General features: G+C 36.4%; 1 protein-coding gene across 1 annotated transcript in view; it reads left to right on the top strand.

Annotated features, from left to right (window-relative positions):
* The first annotated feature begins 1,383 nt into the window (after positions 1-1,383).
* IQUB (IQ motif and ubiquitin domain containing) overlaps positions 1,384-27,945 on the top strand; it is a 94,331-nt gene continuing 67,769 nt past the window's right edge. The window contains exons 1-6 of the mRNA XM_036246909.1: positions 1,384-1,593; positions 15,281-15,657; positions 18,115-18,246; positions 21,705-21,866; positions 21,951-22,123; positions 22,328-22,483. Coding sequence (XP_036102802.1) covers positions 15,285-15,657; positions 18,115-18,246; positions 21,705-21,866; positions 21,951-22,123; positions 22,328-22,483 — 996 coding nt within the window. The 5' untranslated portion in view covers positions 1,384-1,593; positions 15,281-15,284. The remainder of the gene's footprint in view (positions 1,594-15,280; positions 15,658-18,114; positions 18,247-21,704; positions 21,867-21,950; positions 22,124-22,327; positions 22,484-27,945) is intronic.

The raw sequence follows: 27,945 nt of genomic DNA, 5'->3' as shown, positions 1-27,945 counted from the left end.
TTCTGGGGATAGTCAGTCTGTACCTCACTTCCACGTCTCTGGGGCTACCCCATTCCTCAGACTGTTATGTTCATTATATTCCACAAATAAGTGAGATCATATGATACTTGTCTTTCTCTGTTTGGCTTGTTTTGCTTAGGATGACACTTTCCAGGTCCCTCCATGTTGTCTCAAAGGATAAGAGATCTTTCTTACAGCTGCATAGTACTCCATTGTGTATATGTACCAAGCTTTTGTGTCCATTTGTCTACTTATGGACATTTGGGCTGTTTCCAGATCTTAGCTATTATAAATAGTGCTGCTACAAACATGGGGATGCATATATTCTTTCTGATTGGTGTTTCAGGCTTCTTAGGGTATATTCCTAGAAGTGGAATCACTGAGTCAAGTGGAAGTTCAATTTTTAATTTTTTGAGGTACCACCATATTGTTTTCCATAGTGGCTGCACCAGTCTGCATTCCCACCAGCAGTGTACTAGAGTCTCCTTTTCTCTTGTGCTTGTGCGTTTTGTTATCTCCATGCCAAAGCAGAATCTTTCAGAATGAGGAAAAATGTGTTTTTCTTTTTCCCAATAAATTACTTCTCTTATAGAGCTGTAAATTGAATGCTAAATAAATATTAAATGAAGAGGATTGAGTTACTTTTCAGCAGCCAGACTAAAGAGAAAACTGCTGTGAGGGAAGTGGGAAAAAGCATTAGAGGGCGAGTCAGAAGTCCAGGGGTTCTCATTCCCATGATCGTTGTGCCATCATGAACTCTGATGTGGAGGCAAGTTGTAAAGCCCTTAGAAAGGCCTATTTCCTCCGTAAAAGTAGAATTTGTGATTTATAACTTCCTTTTTAATTATAAACATTTGCTTTAATACATTATATTTGTTAAGATATATCATTGATCCTAAGGCATGTTTGCATAGATGCTTTCAGGATAATTTTTTTAACCGTAAAAACAGGTGGCTTGATGTGCCTTTGTCATATTTCAGCCCCACTTCTTCCATGATCCTTGGGCACCTTATATATTTCACCAACAGATCTCTATTGACTATTGATGAACAGGGACCTTATTGATGTTTGCATTAGAAATGTCGTATGCCCTGGCTGGTTTAGCTTAGTGGTTAGAGCATCAGCCTGCAGACCAAGGAGTTCCAGGTTCAGTTCCAGTCAAGGGCATGTACCTTGGTTGCGGTTTGGTCCTTGGCCCTGGTCAGGATCATGTGGGAGGCAACAAATTGATGTGTCTCTCTGATGCTGTTTCTCTGTTCCCCCTACTCTATCTGAATATAAATGGGAAAGAAGTATACTCGGGTGAGATTAAAAAAAAAAAAAAAGATGTTGTAGTATAGTAGTAGTCATAGTATTAATATAATAATAGATTATATTTGTTAATATTTGCCAGGTACTAAGTACTTGACTGATTTCACTTAGTAAATCTGCATAACAACTTTAAGAGTGAGATCCTGAAAATTACCTCCATTTTCTAGGTAAGGAAACCAGAATCCAATGTGAGTAGTGTTCCCTGCAGTTGTGCAACATGGGGATCCTGGAGAAATTGAGGCAAAGAGATGCTATAATGACATACCCAAGATCACATAGCTAGTAAGATATGGGGCTACATTTTGAACCTATACAATCTTGTTCAGAACTCTTGCTCCTAACCATTATATTATTCCTTATGAATGCTTGAGATGTTACTCCTGCCTATACTACATGGGCTGTACCAAAAGAACCTAGATCCTGGTTTCTTGACTTTTTCTGTCCAAGTACATATAAAGAATAAATGTGAACAGAAGTAGTAAACTGGATTTTATTTTGTGCAGAAATCTTCACATGGATCACAGGCTGATCATTGGTAGGTATCTAAAAGGTATTGCACTGTGGTCCATCATTCTTTTACATTTCATAACTGCCATTCCAATTGCTCATCTTACATTTGCTTGTTTTTACTCTGAAATGTTTTCCAGTTGTGTCCTATAAACTTCCAGATTAAGCTTTCCTGACCAATTGGAGATGGTTCTTTTTGTTAAAGATATTCAGTGTTGCTGAGTGGCGTCTAGACTAATTTGAGTAATTTTCAGATTGGCCCATTTCAATTCTCCTTAGGTTCCTCATATTTTATTCAATTACCATACTCCAGACACTTCAAAAGAAAAAGAAACTAATCAATTCGAGTTTTGTAAACAAGAAAATGGCAGCAAAATTGATATCTTTTTCCTACCTGTGGGCTGAAGGCAGAATATTCAAAATTATGGTATGCTTTCCTTTGGGTGAAAATGGCTTATATTTGTATTACTGTGATTTTTTACTGAACCTGTAATGATTTTGAGAGTAAAAGGAAGAATTCATTTTATAAGGTTAACAGGTATAAATCATGACTACCTGGGGCAAACAGGATATGTGGCACCCACTTGAAGTACGGATCAACTCTGAGGGTCGCCATCTCTTCTACACCAGGAGAAGTTGGTGTAGTCTGTCATCTGAATGGAAAGAATATGATGCCATTAGTGGCAGCCATCATATGCCACCAGGCTTCACTCTCCATTATTCTCCCCCTCTCCCACCTCAGAATTGGGGGACGGAAGGAGTTTATTTTGATTGTAGTATTTCCTTTTCTAATTCTAAAGTGTAGTTACAGAGGTGAAGCTAATTGAGTTTATTGTTGTTATCATGCAAAGCAGGTTTATTTGCATGGGCAGCAATGAGGATTAAGATAACTAAATAGCCCTGGCTAGTTTGGCTCAGCGCTTAGAGCTTCGGCTCTCGGACCAGAGAGTCCTGAGTTCGGTTCCCACTAAGGGCACGTACCTGGGTTGCAGTTTGTCCCCGGTCCCGGTTGGGGTTGTGTGGGTGGCAGCCACTCCATGTGTCTCTCACATCAATGTTTCTCTCTCTTCCCCACTCCCTCCTGAAGATAAATGCAAAAATGTCCTCGGGTGAGGATTACAAAAAAATACTAGATAAAAAGGAAAGAAAGTCTGTCAAATGGAGATCAAGATTATTAAATAGCTGACTTTGGGACTTAACTACCACTGGAAGACTTGCTGTATTGCCTTTATGATTTCACTTATAGTGCAATTTAATGAACAAAATAAAATAGAAACAGATACAGGAAACAGACTAAAAGCTGTCAGAGGGGAAAGGGGTTGGAGCTGGGTGAAAACAAAGGGATTAAGCAAAAAATAATCACCTCAGATAGACAACAGTATGTTGATTACAAGAGGGAAGTGGATTGGGGGCATGTGGATGAAGGTAAAGGGATAAATGGTGAAGTAAAGAGACAACTTTCAGTGGTGAACACACAAAACAATATGCAGATGGTGTATTATGGAATTGTATACTCAAAACCTATATAATTTTATTAACCAATGTCACCCTGATATATATATATATATATATATATTTTTTTTTTTTTTCTTAAAAGTTGTCTCTTCACCTGATGTTCAGCAGGCTTTTTACACAGGCCTTTCTGCCGGGCCAGTTCTTACTCCTTTTGACAGCCAAGATGATATTCCAGATAGTCTGTGTTCTTTGTTTATCCAGGAACTCTCCCAAGAAATCTGAGTTCAGTTTCACGATTCTTACAAGCCAAGAGTTCAGGTCTTACAAGGCATTGTTTAACATGTTATCCAACCGTAGAGCGGACTTTCCATCTCCTGTGCCATTTCCCCATTTATCTATATAAGGCCTCAGGTTTTCTTTTTGAAAGAGAGAAAATCGATAATGTTCTGTATAAGAAAATTCTCACATATTCGCTAATATTAGCTTTTTCTTTTTCTTCCAGCCTCTATAGTTACATAGAGAAACAGAAGTCAAAGAACCGTCCTATGTGAGGGTATTCTGGGATGTAGGATGAAGTACCAAGTCATTGAACATACCATGAGTATTTTGCATCTGGGCAAAATTTCCTTTAAAACTCAGTACTCAATGGGATGGCAGCCTATGCTACAATAATAGCAATGCTTTGAGAAAAAAAGTAAATGAGGAGATAGGAGTTTGGTTTAGAGGAGTATGAATAGGTTGATTTTAAATAGAATTTTCAAGAATCAAAGTGGGAATGTGATATAAGATTTGAATTATTAAACCACAGAACTTATATGCATGTATGCATAACCAATGGACATGGACAACAAAGCTGGGGAAAGGGTGGAGGAGATGGGGAGGGGGGTATCAATGAGGTAAAAAAGGAGAAACATCTGTAACAAAAATAAAATTCAATAAAAAAATAATAGATTAATTAAAAAAAACAAACTCAGAGTTCTGATGGAAAGGTTTGAAGAAATGACAAGACTTTTTGAAGTACCTGGATGAAAATTATTCTGTAGGTTAGTGGCTACTGGGTTTGTAGTACTACAGAATATATACAGGGGTGGGCAAAAGTAGGTATATGAATAAATAATACAGTGATTAATAAATAATAATACCAGAATTGTGTTTTGTATACTCACAACTATAGACCTACTTTTGCCCACCACTGTATGCCTCATTCTCAGATACTGTTACCTTGAAAACATGAGAATATTTAAATAAAATCAAAGTATCTTACTTAAATGGTGAAAGGGACATTGTGTGTGTTACTTATGATTTGTGATTTTTATTTTAATAAAATAAGTTAGGCAATTAAAAAAAAGATTTGAATTATTGATGGGAACTGGAGAAATTTATTCAAACATCTTTATGTAGAGTTAATAAGCCAAAACTTTAGTTAATGAAAGAAAGTAGTGAGAAAAGTAGTTGTTAGCACAGGCTACCCTTAAATCCGAAAGTCTTCACACAACAAAAGTTTGTTCCTTATTATTATATGTCTAATGAGGATTGACAGTGCTCAAAGAGTCACATAAGGGATCTTGGCTGAGGATGGCACCATTTCAAGACATGCTTCCATAAACATGGACAGGGGAGAGGGAACATGGCACATCACACATAGAAACAAAAAAGAAACAGAACCAGGTGTAAAACATTTTTTGGCCTTGCCAGTGTGGCTCACAGGTTGAGAATCAACTCATGCACCAAGAGGTTGCCGGTTTGATTCCTGGTCAGGGCACATGCCCAGGTTGTGGGCCAAATCCCTACTGGGGGGCATGCAGGAGGCAGCCAATTGATGTTCTTTCTCATCGATATTTCTATCTCTTCCTCTCCATTCCTCTCTCTCTACATTCAATAAAGAAAAAAAACACGTTAAAAAAAAAGAAAAAAATTTTCTTTAAATGTGCTCTAGAACTGAATTTATCTGGTCATGTATCGCTAATAATTTTCAAAGCTATCTTTAGGTTTATGGTAGCAGTTAATTTTGCACTGTGCCTAAATATAATTTATGGTGGGTTAGCCTCTTTCTGTAAATGACTGTGTAAATGAAAGCATTCAGAGATTCTTTTTGGGGGGATTTCTCATGATCACAAATATGGGTGTTTTGTTTTTGTTCAGGTGAACCTTTTAGGCATTTCTACATGTAAACATTACTATTTTATAATACAATATTTCATTTTACTCTTTTTTTCTGTGATAGGTGAGCTGATTCTTTTTCTTAGGTTCAAAATTTCCTATGTAAATTGCAAACTCCAAAAATGTTTGAAAACAGAAATTTTTTTCACAACTCATTGGAAGCAGATTCTGACTGGAGTTAACATAAGGCTATTTGTAGTTTTTATCCCACTTTAATGTGAGTATGAATATATTTTGCTAAGAAGTATTAATGTATTTGATTCTGCTTCTATGATTCTATTTCTTCAGACCCATTGAATGTGTACCAGAATTTATACTATATGCTCATATTACCTTCCAAAAATGAGAAAAATTCTGAATTTCAAACACATCGTCCCTTATGAGTATAGAAAAGGGACTATGGAAATACTATTTGTATTTCCAGTCTCTTAACTAGCTCACAGAGTTATTATGATTCAAATTGAATCCATATACATGATTTCCAAAGCATAATTTTAAGTCCTTGTTTTTCTAAATTATTCTTTTCTTTTTCCCCAATTCATTCATTTATATCAAAATATATTTTATCCTGAAGTAACAATGGGAAATACTTTAAACTGCTTGATTTTATAAGGCCACTAGGTGGCATGTTTGTAAAAATAAAGCACATTAAAAATATTTATTGCATAATACATGCTGAGATAAATAAAGGCAGGTGTTTAATAAGAAATAAAGATAAATCATTTTGGGCAATAAGTTCTAAGCAAATGTATAGGTTTATTGTGAAAAGTAAGTAGGAAATGATGTAAAATTACTTTTCCACTTTTAGAATTGACTCTTTCCCATTGGTTGTTTTCACCTTGCATTTACATTTATTTTATACAACCAAATAACTACGGTGTGTGTATGAGTGTGATTTTGATGTGCTAATAAACTTTCCAACCTGCATAGAATGGAGTACCTGGGAAGCCGACCAATAAAATTAGGCTCACATGGTTATATAAGATCATCTCCACAGTAAATTATAAATAAAATGTGGCCCTGGCTGGTTTGGCTCAGTGGTTAGAGCATTGACCTGAGGACTGAAGGGTTCTGGATTCCATTCCAGTCAAGGGCTTGTATCTGGGTTGCAGGTTATATCCCCTGCCCCGGTCGGGGTCGTGCAGGAGCCACCAATCGTGTGTCTCTCACACATCAATGTTTCTGTCCCCCCTGCCCTCTTCCCTCTGTCCTTTCCACTGTATCTGAAAAAATGGAAAAATATCCTCGGTGAGGATTAACAAAAAAAATAACTAAAAATAAAAAATATATAAATAAATAAAAAATGAACATGTAGTGGGTATCCAGCCACATTTAACACTGTGAAGTACTTGATGTTCTCTACCACCAGGTTTTCTTCCCTCTATCTCCTGCCTCTATGCCTAAACCTAGTATTTTTTGTATATGGACGGCAGTGGATGATACATTTTAAAGAGGAAAGCCAGAAAGGTGTGTTTAAAACCAATGGAATTCTCATTACTAGTAAAATTAAGATATACTATGATTTTGGAGATGGGAGTGGGGGAGTATTTGGGAGCACTATCTGGACACCTTTAATCACACCTGATTTACTAGTAAAAACCACTAACCCTAGTGGTTACCTGAATGCTCGTTACCCACTTTGCTCTTTGTGAGTATGTGGATTCATGCAGTGTTTTAAATGCATTTGTGTTTATTTAAAACCATTATTAAAGCCAGTTTTATCTGGGAATATAATACATATTTTATATTGTACTAGTAATACATATTTTAAAATAGGATGAAGGCTGAAAAAGGACATTGAATAGTAAATTATTGGGAGATGAGAATACAGTTTTAGTAAAATGATATAAAGGAATGAAAACATTGAACATTATGAAGGAGGAATGAACCTGTACTATATATAACAATTTTAATTTTATGACTTATTCCTATATCCTTTTAAAACAGTAGAGTTAAATCAAACATGATAGCATAGATTAGTGATTTAAACTAGAGGCTCTGAAGTCATATTGCTGGGTTTAATCCTGGCTCCCTCACTAAATCTCTCTGAACCTTAGTTTCTTCATTAGTAAAATGGGGCTAATCACAGTTCTTCCGTAATAAAATCATTGTGATGGTTAAATTAGAAGTATAAAGTACTTATATACTTAAAAAATAGTAATAAATGTTAGCTATTATTTCAAGGCAGCCACATTAAATTTGTTATTACATTTGCAATAGGAATATAAATGATCCTTTCCTCCAATTCTTTATAAAACTCAATTTAAAGAACTTATGATGATAGGGAAAAAAAAAAACCCTTATAATTTAGTGACTTATGATGATAGGGAAAAAAAAAAACCCTTATAATTTAGTGATTAACAAAAGCTTTGCTTCTCCTAACTTAAAAGGGGGAATTATTTAATACCTCCTGACTCGCTTTTCTCTTTGCCACAAAGCCAAGAGCCAAGTTCTAAATTTAACAGAAGCAAGTAGGCACCTGCTGTTGTACATGAGTTCTCCTTTGTCAAGGTCTTCATTCTCATTTCATATTTAAATTTTCCATAATATCGATTTCTTATAAGTGTAAATTGCTTTCAATGTTTGCTTCGGAGAAATGCCCTTTCACATGTGAAAAGGGGACCTGGGAGAGTGAGTGGTTCGAGTCTGATTCACTGTCAGATCTAACCAGCAGGTAACAACAGTCCTCGCCCCTCGCCCCCCCCCCCCCCCCCCTCGCCCCGCCCGCCCCTCGCCCCGCCCGCCCCTCGCCCCGCCCGCCCCTCGCCCCGCCCGCCCCTCGCCCCGCCCCTCGTCATTTGCCCCGCCCACTCCCCCCCTCCTGCCTTTTCACCTCCCGGCGCGGCTCCTTCCTCCCGCGGCTGTCCTTTCCAGCGCGAGAAACTTCTCTTCTCGCGAGGCTGGAGGGAGTGGTGCCCGGGTCGTTGCTAGGATACTGCGGGTAACAGAGAATCCAGCCAACGCGGGCTGTGCTGTTAGGAGTCTGAGAAACCTCTTCCACCGGCGTCGTCTTTTCCCAGTCCGGTAGGAGGACAGGTTCTAGCTGCACTCTCCTGACCCAATCCTTAGGCCGGCCTTGCCCCGGGGATCAACCGGCGCAGGACTCGGACGACTGTGCTGGGCGTTTATGCCTCCTAGGCTCCGGGGACTGATTGGCTGGTTGGGAACGTGTCACCTTCGCTTTAAAAATCGTGCAAAGCATCCTTTCTTTCTTGATTCCTTTTACTGGCTCCGCATCTTTGATTTGGGATTCGATAGGAGCAGCATCTAGCTAGGAGCTGTACCTCACCTCCCACCCCTAGTTTTTTGTTGTTGTTGCTTTTTTTTTTTTATCCTCACCTCCATTTTTTGTTCAGGTAGAGTGGGAGGGAGAGAGAGGAAGGGAGAGAGAGAGAAACATCGATGTGAAAGAGACATATTGAGTGGCTGCCACCCGCAGGACCAGCCAGGGCCGGGGACAAACTGCAACCGAGGTATGTGCCCTTAGCGGGAACCAAACCCGGGTTTGGACCGCAGGCCGTTGCTCTAACTGCTGAGCCAAACCGTCCAGGGCCCACCTCTGGTTTTTTTCAGGGTAATAGCATAGAAACATCTGGCATTAGAAAACGTTTAGCCACCAGTGGTTTTTTTATGTAATCATAATATATACTGCTTTTTACTTTTTAAGCTGTTTTTAAGATTAAATATTTACTTTGAATAGATAATATATATAAATGATAAAACGTTTAAACAGTAAAACGAATGAACAGTGAAAATCTGCTTTCCATCCATTCCCATCCTCCAGTTCACCTTCTAAAGGTACTCACTGCATATACAAATATGTAGTTGTACCTGTAGAATTGTACATACTGGTCCGTGCTTTTGTTGACAGTCATCAAGAGGACGTGACTGTGGGTTGACCCTTGAACTGGACAGAGCAATGGGAGGTTCCTTACCCTCTCCACTGACCTTGGAGGTTCTGCCCATTGGTCCCTTACTATACTAGGAACTACTTCTAGGAGGAAGCCTTTAGACCTTTGGGGGTCGAATGGCCCTATTACAGGGGTCGCCTAAGACATAACAGTAGAAAAATTACAGTTATGAAATAGCAATGAAAATAATTTTATGGTTGGGGGTCACCACAACATGAAGAATTGTATTAAAGGGTCATGGCATTAGGAAGGTTGAGAACCAGTGCTAGAGAGTAATGTGTTAGTGAGACCATCTGGTCTGTATACATGTCTCAGTAGGATTAAGATCTTTATAGAAATTCTGGTGGGTGATTACAGAGATCTACTCCTCTTTGCAGCTGCCCAAGACACGCCTCCTATGTAAATCCTCTTGTTTATTAAAATTGCCATCTATGCCCTGGCCGGTTTGGCTCAGCAGTTAGAGCATCAGCCTGCAGACCAGAGAGTCCTGGGTTCGGTTCCGCTAAGGGCATGTACCTCAGTTGTATTTGTCCCGTCCCCGGTAGGGGTTGTGTGGGTTGCAACCATTCTATGTGTCTCTCTCATATTGATGTTTCTCTCTCTCTCTTCCTCCCTTTTTCCCTCCTGTTCTATCTGAAGATAAATGCAAAAATGTCCTCAGGTGAGGATTAAAAAAATTAATTAATTAATTAATTAAAATAAAATTGCCATCTACTACCCTGGCTGGGTAGGTCAGTTGGGTAGAACATGCAGATACAACAAGGTTGTGGGTTCAATCTCCAGTCAGGGCTGATGCAAGATGCAACCAATGAGTGCATAAATAAATGGAACAATAAATCGATGTCTCTCTCTCTTTCTCTCTCTCTCTTTCTCTCTCTGAACACAAATACAAAAAAACCCCTGCCCTTTGCAGTTTTTTATTTCACCTAGGGAACTCTTGAGGTTGTGAACCAACAGCTTTGCTTTTTCACTTAAGTGAATTATACAGTATGTATGTAGCCTTTCAAATTTGCTTCTTGTTTAGCATAATTCAAGATTCATCTATGTTGTGCATATCTAGTTTATTTCTTTTTATTGATGAGTAGTGTTCCATTTATGAGTGTATCACAGTTTATGAATCCCTTCATCAGGTAAGGACCATTTTTGTTGTTTCCACTCTTTGGTGATTAAGTTTAAAGCCTATATAAACTTTTGTGTATAGATTTTGTGTGGATGTAGGTTTTTATTCCACCTCGGTAAGGGACACAGATTGTTGAGTCATATAATTATAAGTATGTGTTTAATTTTATAAGAAAATGGACAAAATTAACTAGAATGAGATAATTGAGGCAACTAGGTCCAAAATTTTAGAAGGCATTTATTCTCAAGCTCAAGTGCAAGTGTAGAGCAGTCCAGGCACCGAATTTACCTCAGCCACTCCTGGCCCTGCTTATTTTCCTTCTGTATATATTCTTTGGTGACATGTCTATTGAATCTTTCACTTTTTTTTCTTTCTTATTGAGTATTAAGAGGTGTGTGTGTATTTATATTTAAACAGCCCTGGCCGGTTTGGCCCAGCGGTAGAGCATCAGCTCACGGACCGAAGAGTGGTGGGTTTGATTCTGGTCAAGGGCATGTACCTTGGTTATGTTCAGTCCCGGGCCCTGATCGGGACTGTGCAGGAGGCAACCAATCGATGTGTCTCTCTCACGTCGATGTTTCTCTCTCTCTCTCCCACTCTGTCTGAAGATGGAAATGGAAGAAGTATCCTTGGGTGAGGATTTAAAAAAAATTATCTTTATTGTTGACAGTATTACAGATGTCCCCCCTCTTTTCTCCCACTGACCATCTCCACCCTGCTCCCAACCCCTCCCCCCACAGACCTTCAACACAATATTGTCTGTGGCTATTGATTATGCATATATGCAAATAAGTTCTTTGGTTAATCTCTTCCAGCCCCTCTCCCCACTCTGTCTGAGGTTTGTCAGTCTATTCCCTGCTTCCATGTCTCTTGATCTTTTTTTCCCCAATTATTTTGGGTATATATCATATGATCCAGCAATCACATGGTAATTGTGTTTTTAATTTTTTGAAGAACCACCATACTATTTTCCATAGTGGCTATATACTTTTACATTCCTACCAACAGTGAACAAGAATTCCAATTTCTCCACATTGTCAGCAATAGTTTTTTAAAAAATATGTATTTATTCATCATATTGTTGAAAGTACTACAGATGTTCCCACTTTTTTCCCTTCATTGATCCCCTCCTTTCTTTTTTTTCTTTTTTTTTAAATGTGCCTCTTTTATTTTATTTTATTTTATTTTATTTTTTTATTTTATTTTATTTTTTTATCCTCACCCGAGGATATTTTCCATTTTTTTTGTACAGATAGAGTGGGAGGGAGAGAGAGAGGAAGGGACAGAGAGAGAGAAACATCGACGTGAAGGGACACATCGAGTGGCTGCCACCCGCATGACCAACCAGGGCCGGGGACAAACTGCAACCAAAGTATGTGCCCTTAGCGGGAACCGAACCTGGGTCTCTCGGGACCGCAGGCCGACACTCTAACCGCTGAGCCAAACCGGCCAAGGCTGATCCCCTCCTTTCTACTCCCACCCCTTTCTTGCTTTCCCCAAACTATTGTCTGTGTCACTGGGTTGTGCATATATGCATATAAGTTCTTCATTTTATATCTTCTCAACTCCTCCCATCCCCCTTCCCTCTGAGGTTTATCAGTCTGTTCCCTACTTTCATGTCTCTGGATCTGTTTTGTTCGTCAGTTTATTTTGTTCATTGGATTCCCCATATAAGTGAGATCATGTGATATTTGTCTTTGGTTGGTTTATTTTGCTTAGCATAATACTCTCAGGTAACCTCCATGCTGTCTCAAAGGATAAGAGAGCCTTCTTTTTCACAGTTGCATAGTATTCTATTGTGTAAATGTACCACAGCTTTTTTATCCACTCATCTACTGGTGGGCATTTGGGCTGTTTCCAGATCTTAGCTATTGTAAATAGTGCTGTTCTGAACATAGGGGTGCATATATTCTTTCTGATTGGTGTTTTCTAAGGATATATTCCTAGAAGTGGAATCATTGGGTCAAATGGCAGTTCCACTTTTAATTTTTTGAGGAAACTCCATTCTGTTTTCCACAGTGGTTATACCAGTCTGCATTTCTACCAGCAGGGTACAAGGGTTCCTTTTTCTCTACATCCTAGCCAACACTGATACAGGTCCTTTATCAGATGTGAGTTTTGCAAAAAAAGAAAAATTATCTCCCAGTCTATGGTTTATCTTTTTTTTTTCCTTTCAGTTGTGTTTTTTGAAGAGCCTAAGTTCTTAATTTTGTTGCTGTTGCTAATTTAGAAGATGCCATCTTGGCCAGTTTAGGGGGAGAATGACCCCCCAGATAGAAACAAGAGCTTTACTTTAAACTCTCCAAAAGGAGCAAATGAGTATGTTGCTAGGAGTTAGGTTTGTTTAGATATTCTCTTTCTAATCAGGCCATTAAGCTCTGTTATAGCATAAAATAACCCAAAAGAAGATACCTTTTTTTAATGGGTGAGAACCTAAAGAGGTTTCTCAAATTTTTTAAAAGTTGAGGTTTTGTTCAGTTTTATCTCATTTCACTCCTCCCCTTTGTTTTTATAGAATTTTAAAACTTTATTTCAGTTATTTTATTTGTTATACTTGAAATATAATTATACATATTTTATTTAACAATGTGTAGGATTAATATCATATCCCTCTATTTTTTAAACAATATGAGGATTCAAGAACAGTTTGTCATATTTCCCTTCCCAATTACATATATATTGTTTTAATCCTCACTTGAGGATATTTTTCCATTTTTGTTCAGATAGAGTGGGAGGGAGAGAGGACGAGAGAGAGAGAGAGAGAGAGAGAGAGAGAGAGAGGGAGAGAGAGAGAGAGAAACATCGACTTGAGAGGGACACATCTACTGGTTGCCTCCCACACGACCCCAATCAGGGCTGGGGACAAACCGCAACCAAGGTATGTGCCCCTGACCAGAATCGAACCTGCGACTCATTGGTCCACAGGCGATGTTCTAACCTGTGAGCCAAACTGGGCCCCAATTACATATTTTATCCTATAATATTTCAATTATTTTGTTTTGATAATATTTGTTTGGATATACCCATATGTAAGATTTATTTGCTCAGCTTTCCTTTTTGAACTTCATACTTCCATTGGGCCTATTTTCCTTCTTCTTTAAGTGTATCCTTTAGAAGTTCCTTTAGAGCAGATATCTTGGAGGTAACTTATTTATACATGTATCTATTTTCTTTCTTCAAAGATTATTTTGCTGGGTGCACAATTCTAGATTGATAGCTATCTTATTTTAATTAGTACATTGTTGCCTTGGCTTCTATTTTTCTGGTGAGCAATCTTCAGTGATTTACTTTTCTTTCCTTTTTATTAATGTCAGAAAATTAATATGATTCAAAACAGTAGATGATATGTCCTTTATCACTGCTTTCCAGATCTTCTCTTTGTCCTTGTTATTCTGTAATTACAATGTGGGTGGCTATGAATTATTTTTATTTATTCTGTTAGGTATATATTTATGTTGTGCTTCTTGGATCTGTGGATCCATAGATTATATCAGTTTTAAAAAATTCTCAGCCACTATGTTTAAAGATAGTTCTATCTTTCTGTTTCCTTCTGGGACTCCAGTTTGACATATGCTAGATCAGGGCCTGGCAAACTTTCTGCAGAGGGCTTCGCAAGCCACACACAGTCTCTTCGCATATTCTTTGTTGTTGTTTTATTTAAGCAATACAAGCCCATTCTTAGCTCACAAAAGGATACATGCTTAGCAGAAAAATATACCAGATTTTCTTTTTCTCTTTTCCATGGCTCTTAAACACTCATATTTTTCATATCCTTATCTCTTTGCAGCACTCAGTGTAAAATCTCTTTATTTAATCTTCCAGTTGACTAATTCTCTCTACAATTCGAATGCTGTATTCTGGATTCAACAACTATATATTTTTATTCCAAATATTTGATTTAAAAAAAATTGTCATCTACTAGCCAGACAGTTTTATCGACTAAGGTTAATTGTTTTTCTCCATAAGGATTTGTGCTTAAAGTGGAAGCCTCCATCACAGCTTTCCCATCTTACTACTGTTCCAAATTTTTATCTTCCCTCTGCTGGTTGCCACAGAAATCAGCCTCAAGTTCACTTCCTCTATCTCTCCTTCCTGATTGCAAGCTTCTTATAGGTAGGCTCACTGCTGACTGGCTCCTCACTACTCTGAACCAGCTCCTGCCTCTGCAGCTTGGCTCTGGGCTGTCCTGTGCACCCTGACCCAAGCTCCTGGATGCTGCCATACTGTTTTCCAAGCCAAAGCTACTAGTTGCAGTAGCTCAGGCCCTAGTTAGCTCCAGGATCAGCCCATATTTGTTTGTTGATATATTTGTTTTGGGAGGGGATAGAGGTCATTGGAGACTTCTGCTATGACTTGTAAGAACAAAGCTACTACAAAAAGTGTGTATTATCTAGGATATAGTTTCTGTGTGAGCTGGTAGGTTAATTGGACCATCCAATCAATTATAATGCTAGAGCATAAATCCTATGTTAGTTTTCTATTTTGAAAAAACTTTATTCAAAAAGTCCTTCTTTCACAAACATTGATTATTGAATACGGAAGAGATGACAATATATTTTAGAATCTATTCTTAAAAGAAGATTTATTTTTAATTAATTGTACTTGGAGGCTCCTTTTTTGTATACATTTTTACTTTCTGTAGTGTTTTTATTAAAAATTCACTGGCATTTTACCTGATGCCATTACTAAGATAATCATTATTTCTGTAAAAGTAATGAGTAACATTATAGTATATTATGAACATTACTGTATCCCAGCAATGAATTTGATATATACATTTTTATGTATAATAAATGTATTAATTTTCTCAATTCAGGAAAATGTCTGAACAGAAGGAGGAAGAAGAAGTTGATACTCAGGATACTCTTGATCCCGATGCCGCAGAAGAAAGTGATGGCGTTCATGAGAGTGTCAATATTCCAGTTACCTCAGAAGAGCTTCCAGAGTCAGATCAAAGTGAAGACAATGACTCTGCACTAGATCCGCCGGGCGATGACCCCGAAACAGGAGCTAAGGGGCAGAGTGACCGGAGCTCTTCAAGCCTGGATTCGAACGAAGAACAACCCATGGAATTTGATAATGTAACACAGTTAACCAAACAGTATTCAGATGATTATAATCTGACATTTCTGGATAAAATAAAGTCTATAAAGGAATCTCTGAAATCATCAATGATACATCCGTCAGCAACAGGTATTACCTTGGGAAGATAAGATAGTTCTTATCCTCATTTGAAGACCAGTTGCTTTTTCTTGTTTGTTTTTGCTTAAATATTTGTTTTATATTTGATGTTACTTTCCCTTTTCCTATCCACCAAATTTCTCCAACTGCACCACTTGAATCTCTTAACTGGGTGTGGAGCTTCTCCACTCTACAGTATCTACTCTTCCTAAATGAACCAACACCTTTACATTTTAAATGGAGATTTATCTGTTTTTCCCAATAAAGTAGCTTTTAAGAATGTTTAGGGATCTTGAAAAATGGTAGGTAAATTTTTTAGTATAATTTAAATTTTTTTTGTATGCCGATTTGGAATTAATGTACATAGCCCGCACTGGGATGGGAACTGGACTCCAGGTTTCCTAATTTCATATCCACTGCTCACATATCATGTTGCTTTTACATATGTCCAAATTTCTGTGTAGTGTTACCTTATATTTAGCTTCAGAAAAATCATTGTCTTTCCTTATAGTTTAATGTTAAAGCTATAACATTGGAGGCATGAAGGAGTTATTACTGCATTGTTGGTAACAAAGCAGAGGAGAGTAGCAAGAAGGTATTTATACAGAGAACCTTCCTATTTGCATGATTAACTACTACTTCTCCCCTTTGTCCCTAAGTTTTATTTTTTGTTTTTATCCTTACCTGAGGACATTTTTCCATTTTTTGTTCAGATAGAGTGGAAGGGAGAGAGTAGAAGAGAGAGAGAGAGAAACATTGATGTGAAAGGGACACATCGAGTGACTGCCTCCCACACGACCCAACCAGGGCTGGGGACAAACTGCAACCAAGGTATGTGTGTTTCCTTAGCGGGAACTGAACCTGGGTCTCTCTGGACCACAAGCCAATGCTCTAACCGCTGAGCCAAACCAGGGCTGTCCCTAACTTTAGAGAGAGTTTTCATCCATAGAGTGGGAACGTGAGCCCTCAACAACAATAACAGCTTATTTTGGCTGGTAAAACATAGCTTTTGAATCCAGTGGAGTGGTTTACCCTTGTGAGGTATAAAATGAAAAGGAAGAAGAAATCAATCAAGCCCAATTACACCTAGCTGAAGGTGTTATTCTTCAATTTCATATTCAGTGAAAATTTGGGATTCATTTTTTATTTCTGTGATTCCCTGATATTATTGCTTAAGTTGTCTTGGTTCTGAGGCTTAACATACCTCCCTTCCCAAAGCTTAGGAAGTCACTGCTAAGCAAATGTTAAATATATATCATTGAATTTTGAATCCATAAAACAATCAAAATAGCCTTCTGAAAACTGAACATCTGTGAAAGCGTTCTCTATGTTGACAGAGAACTGTGAAAAGAAGTTTTAACAAGCTCGAAGAACCTTCATATTAGCAATGCCTAGCTGAATTTCATCCTGGGATTACTGATGTCTCATTTAGCTTATGAAAACTGTCATGTCAGGTGTCAAGAAATATGTGACTTTTTTGGCTTACGGTGTGTACTCTACATTTTATTTTACTTTTTCCATATTTTTCATTAAAATGTAAAGTACGTAGGATGAAAAAGAAAAAAATTACCCCCTAACAGTTTTTAAACACTGTATTTCCTTCCTATAATTTATGAACAGATAGTCATTTTATAATGACAGTTTTTCCTTATTTTCAACGTGTTTTGATTCCATTTATAAAGTGGGGAATGAGCCACATAATGTCCATTTCTGTGAAAAGTATGTTTGTGCAGTTATTCCAGATATTTGTGTCTAGTTATTTCAGATATTTGCAAAACTGATTTTTCTGCTTTGCATTTTGACAATTATAGACATAAATAAATTCTGGGAAGAATAATGGACTTAGTATGAGATACCTTTTGTAGTTGCAAAGTCAAAGAAAAGTTTCTTTGAAGATTTATTAGTTTTTCTTAATTTCATAAATATGCACTGATTTTGTGATGTATGATATCAATATGTAATCAAAGCACTGGGTCACCCTCTAAGTCTCAGGGTCTCTTTTTAATACTACACAAAGTGCTTAATTTTCTGAGATGTTTTCTATGTCTATATCTGAGTAATATATAGCAGATATTTGTAATTTTTCAAAGCAGTTTAGTTTTATTTTCTATTTTTTTGTGGTATTCTGAGCAAGGAGGTAATCTTGAATGTGCACTGATCTTCATACCAGGGAACAGAAGAGAGATCTGAACTTTGAGCTGACATTGGGGAGCAGGTGTTCATCACTGATGCTAATTTTTGAGATTCTAAATTGGTTTTCAAAGCAAAAGGTTGTAACTGAATGTCACTTCTCCTCATAGAAAATGAAAAATAACTCTTATTATGGAGGTGCGGTGGGGGAATATGGGAGAAGCAACTGCATTTTGTGTGATTAAAAATTGTTCCATATTTTCTATCTGCTTGTGGACTGTAGGTTAACCATGATTTCTTTTGACCATGATTCTTTATTTACTTTTTTAAAATTTACAGTAAAAGTTGTACTTCCTGTGGGCCAGGAAATTATAATGCCTTTCCAAATTGACAGCATTTTAAAACACCTGAAAGATCACTTTTCATACTTATTAAATGTGCCATCTGATGTACTGCAGTTAACATGTGCAGGTAAGTTTGGAAGCTAATAAAATTTATCAAGACATCTTTAGTTTTAATAATTTAATTTACATGTAAATAATCAAGCTCTTTGATTTGTTAAATTGACTATCTTGATATTTACTGTTTGAACATTATATTGTGGTATGCATTGATTCAGCACATTTTTATTGAGGACATACTTTGTTCTTAATACTTTGCTAAGAACTGAAGATATAAAGAAATGTGAAACAAAATCCCTGTTCTCAAGTTGTTTATGGACTAGTAAGGAAGGAGTTGCATGCAGCAGTTACCACATAATGTGTAAGCGTTTTAATGGAGATATGCACAAAAAGCTGTGAGTACAGGGAAGATAGAAACTGGGAAATTCTAGAAAGCTTCTTTTAATAAAAATGATAATACTTGTGCTAAGTCCCAAAGAGGTGGGAAAAATTGGGACTTTTAGGAAGTGATAAGGAGTTTAGTGTGGCTGGAAGAAGACTATTTACGGGGAGTGAGAAAAAATGAGGTTGAAAAAAATAGAGGATGAATTGGCATGTATAGAATAAGAAGAGGGCTGAAAATGGTTTATCTATTAGTCTTCTATACATTAAGGTTAATTCACCTTCTCTTGATGTTCAATTTTATTTATATTTTGTGAGTAATATTGAGTAGCTCCTTTGATATTAGCTTGTGACATGAGAGGGTGTCTTTGTGATGGAGTTAACCAGACTAACATAGCTAAATAAATATTTCTATAGATTGTTTGCACAAATCCTAATATTTTAACTTAGAAATTTCTGGTATTTACTTATAAAGATGCCACAATAACATTTGGGAAAATCCTAAGCACTATAAAGTAGTAAACCATACCTATCAAGTTCCTTCTTGCCAAATCATAGAAAAACAATCAATTCAATTTCAAAATTGTTTTCTCAAACTATTATAATCAATATATTCTAATAGTGTAATATTTGTTTACTCAAACAACTGATCATTAAAGCTTGGTTGGGGAAACAAAGCTGAAAGTTAAATTGTGATAATGATACTGATGATGATCATGTTGATGATGATGGTTACTTTATTGAGCATTTATTATGTGATAGTCCTACAGAATTTTCCACCTACAATCACATTATCGTTCAATTCATACAACACTTTAGTATGAAATTTTTTTTTTTTAAAGAAGAAAACTAAAACTCAGGGAACTTGTACAAATTCACATAGCTAATAAGCAGCAGAGTCTAAACTTAAATATAGGTACAACTCCAGAAAGAGAACTTGAAACTCTGTGGTATAAACTATAAGGTGAAATTCAAATCTGGAGGAGAGCACTTTGAGACTGGAGTAGTTGGCCATTGGTACCCAAGAATCTCTTTCTTTGCACTCATGATCTTTTTTCTTTATGTGTAAGGACTCAACATCACCACTGGGTAACAGGCTTATGTCAGTAGCAATAATAATGAAAGAGTTGGATTCTATGTCAACCAACCACCCTCTAAGATAGGTGCTTTCTTCTGGTGTTAGAACTGGAATTCAAGTTTGGTGGGACTAAGCCTACAATAGAAACAAGGAGAGTAATGAAGGAGTCTCTGGGAATCTGTATTAGGTTCCTATGACTGTTGTAACAATTAACCTCAAATTTAGTAGCTTGGCAACACATTATTTCTCTTACAGCTCTGGAGGCCAGAAATCCTATCGGTTTCACTCAAAGTCAAGGTGTCAGCAGGGCTGTTCTAAAGGTTCTGCAAAGAATCTGCTTCCTTGTCTTTTCCAGCTTCTAAGTTGCATTCATTAGTTCATGGCCCATTCCTCCATCATCAAAGCCAGCAGCATAGCCTCTTCATATCTTTCTGCTCTGTGAAATCATCTTCACCTCTGTAATCAAATCTCCCTTTTGCTTTCTCTCATAAAACCACTTGTGATTATAGTTAGGGCCCACCCAGATAATCCAGGATAATCTCTCCATCACAAATTTCTTTGAAACATCTGCAGTCACTTTTTCCATATAAGGTAGCATTCCTAGGTTCTGGGGAAGGACATGAATATATTTTGGGACCATTATTTCAACCTATCACAAAACCCATAATATTCATGTTAATTTTTTAAATTAAGAATTTAGGGTGACATATTGAAACTCAAAGACTTTTGTGCTTTTTGGGACTATGTATGGTGCCAGGCGGGTACTGGAAATATCAGGGGGAATATTTTGTAAAGCATTTCATTGTCTAACCATTATGTTGTACACATGAAACTACTACAAAATAATATTGAATGTAAACTATAATTTAAAATAAATTAAAATTATGCATTGATAATTATAAAACATTTTTTAAAAGTCTAGTGGCATTTAATGCATTTCTAAGACCGAATATACCAAAACCTCATATACTCAACTTATTAATTATAATTAGCAAGACCATACACTGGAAAATTGGTATGGGTTCTATCAATAAAGTTTCCATGATACAAAACAGCAGCCAATAACATTATACATATCTTTGTATGCCTTAAAATAGAGAAATAAAATTAGAGTCAATTTATAGAATTAACCAATGGGGAAAAGGTAGAAGTTGAAGTAATACGACATAAAAATAAAGTGGTGTACACTTTTTCAAGCACAAAACTGAGGCGTAGCTCCACCTTGGCATGAATTAATTTATATGAGCCTCTGATTATAGAAACAGAGAAAGGGAGGGATTTATTTTCTGCTGGAGAGAGGGGTGAGTATTAAAGTAATCAAATTTTCCCTAACGAGATATGCCCTGTGCTTACATATAACACACTGTCATTTTTTAGAGAGTTTTTAGAATATAATTTTGCTCATATTATAGAATAGGTTACTTTAATTTTTAAATGTTTACAGAGTTGTATGGTTATTATTAATTTGCATTTCTGATGAGTTAAGAGTTGTAGCTTTACTTATAATGCTGAATTTTTACTCAGGAGTACCACCTAAACTTTTCCCATTGTGGAGTTTTCTGTACTAACATTATAGTAAGAGGTGGACACCATTAATACTTGGTACTTGATACCAATCAATATCTATCTATCTATCTATCTATCTATCTATCTATCTATCTATCTATCTATCTATCATCTATCTATCTATCATCTATCTATCATCTCCCAAGGACATTTTTACATTTATCTTCAGATAGAGCTGAAGGGAGAGAGGGAGGAAGAGAGAGAGAGAAACATCAATTTGAGAGAGACACATGGAGTGGTTGCCACCCACATGACCCCAGCCAGGGCCAAGGACAAACTGCATCCAAGGTATGTGCCCTTAGCGGGAACCGAACCCCTGCCACTCTGGTCCGCGGGCCGAGGCTCTGACCACTGAGCCAAACCGGCCATGGTGCAAACAGTATTTTGATAATTAATCAACGTGTGTCTATATAAGCACCTCTGATGTTCTCTATCCCATTAAAATGAGTACATATAGTCATTTCTTTGTCATAACACTTCTTGTAATTTTATCTCATTTTTAGGAATGATTCTTAAAAATAATGAGACTCTGCTACAACATGGCGTGAAGGCTCAGGATATTGTACAGGTGGAAATCTTTTCTACTCTTCCAGATCTATATCCAATCAAAAGAATAAATAGATTAAGTGATAACTATCAATTAATACCTGTCAGAGTACAAACAGGTTAGTTATTTATGTCTTTTCGTAAAGTATTTTAGAGTTGTTTTGTAGCTGAACTTTCATTCAGTCTTGGTTTTATCTTCTCAGGCATTGGTCAGTACCAGCAGGTAGCTGTTGAGGTGATAAAATCTGACTTTCACAAACCATTTCTTGGTGGATTCAGAAATAAACTAACAGGAATAGAATATCACAATGCTGGAACACAAACTGTACCTAGAAAGATTTCTGAAAAAGCCAATGTATTTTGTAGGGATACCCAGGTAATATTTTTATTTTTCCTTATAGGTTTCTGAAGCTACAGAATCAGCAATGTTATACTGTATACCTCTCTAAACTAAAAATGTTCTAAGGAATATGTAGCTATTAAAATAATGAAAGGAAATTAAATATGTAGGAAAATATACTCTACTCATTTATGTGTATATAGAGTAGATATTTATTTAAAATTTTTGTTTTTATTTTAGACAGTTTTTCAGAGAAAAAAGCTCCTACAAACTGTGAATACTACATCCACACAGATGACTAAAATTGGTGTGTATGTATCAAATATGACTGATAAACTGATAACACCAGGAAAGTATTTTACAGCAGCAGAGTATCATGCTCAAAGGTTAGAGGCGGTAAGATAACTTTTATTATGGGTGAATACTAAAAATTAAATATGTGAGTCAGTTGTTCTGTGTATATCTATCTTGCTTTGCCTAAACCATACTAACTTGCAGAAGAACCCATATGAGTGTTGTTAAAGAAAAAATTGCAATACGTATTAAAGATGGTAAGGTAGACTTGATTCCAGAGGGGCTACTGCAATGGAGTTTTGTAGTAGGGAAGAGATTAGGTTTAACTCTGAATACTACAGAAAAAGTGGGAATTTATAGCCAAGGAGCAGGGTAGTGGGCAGTGAATAGAAAATTACTAAGACAAAACATCAGGAATACAGGGAATTCTGGCTAAAGCAACCTAACAGAACTTTTGCCAGAGTGATTAGGCATCACCTAGGGGATGGTGGAAGAGGAGGTACCTGATCAAATATCAAGGGTGATCAGATATTGAGGGTGGGGCTTCTGATTTAACTGAGTTAGCAGGATTCTTAATAAAACTGAACAATACAAAGATGAACACAGAAACCCAAAGGTCAAGACATACTTAAAAAAGAGCTCAGAGGAGCCTGATTAGAATTTGGTTAAGGAGAAAATCTTTGTCAGTGTGAGTCATGTTTTATTGATAGTAAAAGCACTTTTTATCATTAATCTGTCCCCATTATAAAGAACCAGAATCCTGAATACTCCTAATCCTCCCCTTTTCCTTAGGGAATCCCTGGGACTTGGTATGTTACCTTTGGCCATTTATTAGCTTTGTACCCTGTATCCCTTGACCTTAATCCCTGTGACAGTAGAATCACCTAGGAAGGGTTCCAGACTGATTGAAACCAAATGATATTAAAGTCTTTTTTTCTCTAATATTATTATAGCCACTCCAACTCTTTTATGTATGTTGCATCGTCTTTCTTCATCCTGTTATTTTTAACCTATTTGAGAGTTTAAATGTAGAGTATATCTCTTGTAGACAGCATATAATTGGATCTTATCTTTTTATCCAATCTAGCAATCTTTGCCTTTTGACTGGAGTGTTTAATACATTCATATTTAGTGTAATTATTGATAAGGTTGAATTGTACCAGCGATTTTGCTATTGTTTTCTGTAGTTATGTGTCTTTCTGGTTCCTTTGTCTTCCTTTACTGCTTTTTATGTTAACTATTTTCTAGTGTGCCATTTTTATTATTTAATTGTTTTTTTTTAATTTAAAAACTTTATTTACAGTAAAATATTATCAGTAAATTATTTTTGGTATCCTTTATCAAAAAAGTGTACAGTTAAAAGATTTTGCATATATAAACAGAGTTATTCAACCATTATCACAATATTAGAACAGTCTCATCATCCCAGAAGAAATTCTGCACCCAATAGCAATCCTATTTCTCTCCAACTGTTTCTGCCCTAGGCAACCACTAATCTACTTTATGCCTCTATTGAGTTGCCTATTCTGGATATTTCATACACATGCAATTATATAATATGTAGTCTCTGTGACTAACTTTTTGTTGTTGTTAATCCTCACGTGAGGATATTTTTTCCACTGAGTTTTAGAGAGTGGAAGGAGGGAGGTAGGGAGGAGAAGAGGAAGAGGAAGAGGGGTGGGGGGAGAGAGACAGAGAGAGACAGAGAGAGAGAGAGATATGAGATACATTGATTGGTTGCCTCCCGCATGCGCCCCAACCAAGGCCAAGGAATGAACTCGCAACCCTTTGGTACAGGGGCTGATGCTCTAACCACTGACCCACACCAGCCAGGGCATGACTAAGTTTTTAAAATTAGAACAACATTTTCAAGGCTCATTCACATTGTAACATGTATTAGTACTTTATTTCTTTATATTGCAGAATAATATTACACTGCATATACCCAATTGTATGTGTCTATTATATATATTGAAATGCATATATCATGTTTTATTTGTTCATTTATCAGTTGATGGTCATTTGGGCTATTTATTAGGAATAAAGCTGCTATAGAATTCCTGTACATTTTTTTATGTGGACATATGTTTTTATTTCTCTTCTGTATGTGCCCAGGAGTATGATTACTAGATTATATGGTAAGTCTATGATTAAACTCTTTGAGGAACTGCCAAACTGTTTTCCAAAGCAACTACCATTTTGTGTCCTCCCAGGAGTGTATGAGGATTCCAATTTCTCCACATCCTTATAACATTTGTTACTGTTTTTTGATTATAGCCATCCTAATTAGTGTGAAGTAGTATCTTATTGTGCTTTTGATTTGTATACCCTGATGGCAAATTATATTGAATGTCTTTCCACGCTCTTCTTAGCAACTTGCATATAGTCTTAGGAGAAATGTATACACAGATCCTTTACCCATTTTAATTTTTTTTATTATTGCTTTACTGTTTTTTGAAATTATTTTTGAGTTATTTTCTAAGTGGTTGATTTAAGTGTAATCTAGGCATTATAATGTACATCTCTATTTATAACAATATACTTCACATTAAAACTAGTTGAGATCCAACAAAATACTGAAATCTTGCTTCAATAAAACTCCAATTTCATCCTTTTTTTCTGTGCTATCATTGTACAAATTTGTACATTCTTTTTATATTCTAAGTTTTATAATTTTTAAATAATTATTGTTTTATAGAGTTGTATATTAAATAAGTTAAGAGTGGAAAAGAAGATAATATATTTATGCAGTCTTTTATATTTAACTACAAAATTACCTTTTCTGGTGCTATTTATATCTTCATTTGGGTTAAAATTAACATCTAGCATCACTTTCTTTCAGTTTGAAGAACTCTCTTAAGAGTGTCTTCATGGTGTCATGAAGGCCTTGGAGTGTCTGTTCATTTACTTTTTTCCTTCTTTTTCACAGTACATAATTTCTAATGTTCTATCATCAAGTTCATTTTTTCTATTTCTTTGCAAAGCTTTATTTATTACTTAATAAATTTTAAAATTATAGTTGATATACAATATTATATTGCTTTCAGGCATACAACATAGTGATTAGACACTTACATAACTTAAGAAGTGATAGCTCTGATAAGTGTAGTACCCATCTGACACCATACATAGTTATTACAATTTTATTGACTATATTACCTATGCTGTACTTTACAACTCCATGACTTCTGTTTTTCATCATCACTTGAGGGTATGTTTTCACTGATTTTAGAGAGAGAAGAAGGGGGGGGGGGACATTAATGTGAAAGAAAAACATCAACTGGTGCTTCCTGTATGTACCCCAACTAGGGAGAAAACCCACAACCTGGGTACGTGCCTTGATGAGAATCAAACTTGCAACCTTTGATGCATGAGACAATGCTCTAACCAACTGAGCCACCCAGTCAGGGCCATAACTATTTATAACTGACAATTTTCACATTTTAATCCCTCTCCATTTTTCACCCATCCTCCCAACCTCCCCTCCCTTCTGGCAACCATCAATTTGTCTTCTGTATCTGTGAATTTGTTTTGGTTTTATTTGTTTGTTTCTTTTTTAGAATCTACATATCAGTGAAATCATATGCCATTTGTCTTTCTATATCTGACTTATTTCACTCAGCACAATATCCTCTAGGTCCATCCATGTTGTTGCAAATGGTAAGATTTCATTCTTTTTTTGGCTGAGTAATATTCCATTATAAATATATACCACCTCTTTTTTATCCATTTGTCTGTTGATGGATACTTAGGTTGCTTCCATATCTTGGATATTATAAATAATAATGCAGTAAATATAGGGTGCATATACCTTTTTGAATTAGTGTTTTGGATTTCTTTGGATAAATACCCAGCAGTGGAATTGTTGGGTCATGTGGTAGTTTTATTTTTAATATTTTGAGGATCTTCCTTATGGATTTCCTTAGTGGCTGTTCCATTTTACAATCCCCCAGTAGTGCATGAGGGTTTCCTGTTCACCACATCCTTGCTGGTATTACTTGTTTGTTGATTTATTGATGATAACCACTCTGACTGGTTTGTTGTGAGGTGATATCTCATTGTGTTTTTAACTTACATTTCTATGATAATTAGTGACATTGAGCCTATTTTCTTATGTCTATTGCCCATCTGTATGTCCTCTTTGGAGAAATGTCTGTTCAGTTCCTCAGGTTTTTTTTAAATCAGACTGTGTGTGTGTTTTGTTTGTTTTTTTTGGTGTTAAGTTGTATGAGTTTCTTATATATTTTGGATATTAACCCCTTATTGGATGTAATGTCTTCTCCTATTCAGTAGGTTGTATTTCTGTTTTGTTGTAGATTTTCTTCACTGTGCAAGGACTCTTTAGTTTAGTCCCATTTGTTTATTTTTTCTTTTTTTTCCATTGCCTAAGGAGACCATATACATAATATGGTCTAGGATTTTTATGGTTTTGGATCTTACATATAAGTCTTTAATCTATTTTGAGTTTATTCTTTCTTTAAATTAATTAATTAATTAATTAATTAATTTTTGTTACAGATGTTTGTACTCCCCCCCCACTAATTCCCCCCTTCCCCTCCCTCCCTGCCCTGACCCCAGCTTTGTTGTCCATGTCCATTATTCATGCATACATGCATATAAGTTCTGTGTTTTATCTCTCCCCCATCACCCCCTCTTCTGGGGATTGTCAGTCTATACCCCACTTCCACGTCTCTGGTACTATCCCATTCCTCAGACTGTTATGTTCATTATATTCCACAAATAAGTGAGTTCATGATACTTGTTTTTCTGTGTTTGGCTTGTTTCGCTTAGGATAATACTTTCCAGGTCCCTCCATGTAGTCTAAAAGGATAACAGATCTTTCTTTCTTACAGCTGCATAGTACTCCATTGTGTATATGTACCAAAGCTTTTTTATCCATTCGTCTACTGATAGACACTTGGGCTGTTTCCAGATCTTAGCGATTGTAAATAGTGCTGCTACAAACATGGGGGTACATATATTCTTTCTGATTGGTGTTTCAGGCTTCTTAGGATATATTCCTAGAAGTGGGATCACTGGGTCAAATGGAAGTTCAATTTTTAATTTTTTGAGGTAACACCATATTGTTTTCCATAGTGGCTGCACCAGTCTGCATTCCCACCAGCAGTGTACTAGAGTCCCCTTTTCTCCACACTCTCGCCAACCCTTGTTGTTTGATGATTTGTTGATGGTGGCCATTCTGACAGGTGTGAGGTAATACCTCATTGTTGTTTTAATTTGCATGTCTCTGATGATTAGTGATGTAGAGCATTTCTTCATATGTCTCTTAGCCATTTGTATGTCCTGTTTGGAGAGGTGTCTATTTAGTTCCTCTGCCCATTTTTTAATTGGATTCTTTGTCTTCCTTTTCTTGAGTTGTATGAGCACTCTATATGTATTGGAAATTAACCTCTTATCTGATATATCATTGGCAATTATGCTCTCCCATACAGTGGCTAGCCTTTCTGTTTTGATGATTGTATATTTCGCTGTGCAGAAGCTTTTGAGTTTGATGTAGACCCATGTGTTCATTTTCTACTTTGTTTCTATTGCCTTAGGTGATG

Source organism: Molossus molossus, unplaced genomic scaffold (assembly GCF_014108415.1).
Source record: "Molossus molossus isolate mMolMol1 unplaced genomic scaffold, mMolMol1.p scaffold_m16_p_7, whole genome shotgun sequence".
NCBI classification, from domain to species: Eukaryota; Metazoa; Chordata; class Mammalia; order Chiroptera; family Molossidae; genus Molossus; species Molossus molossus.
Note: the sequence above shows the minus strand (reverse complement) of the source record. Positions and strands in the feature narration are given on the sequence as shown.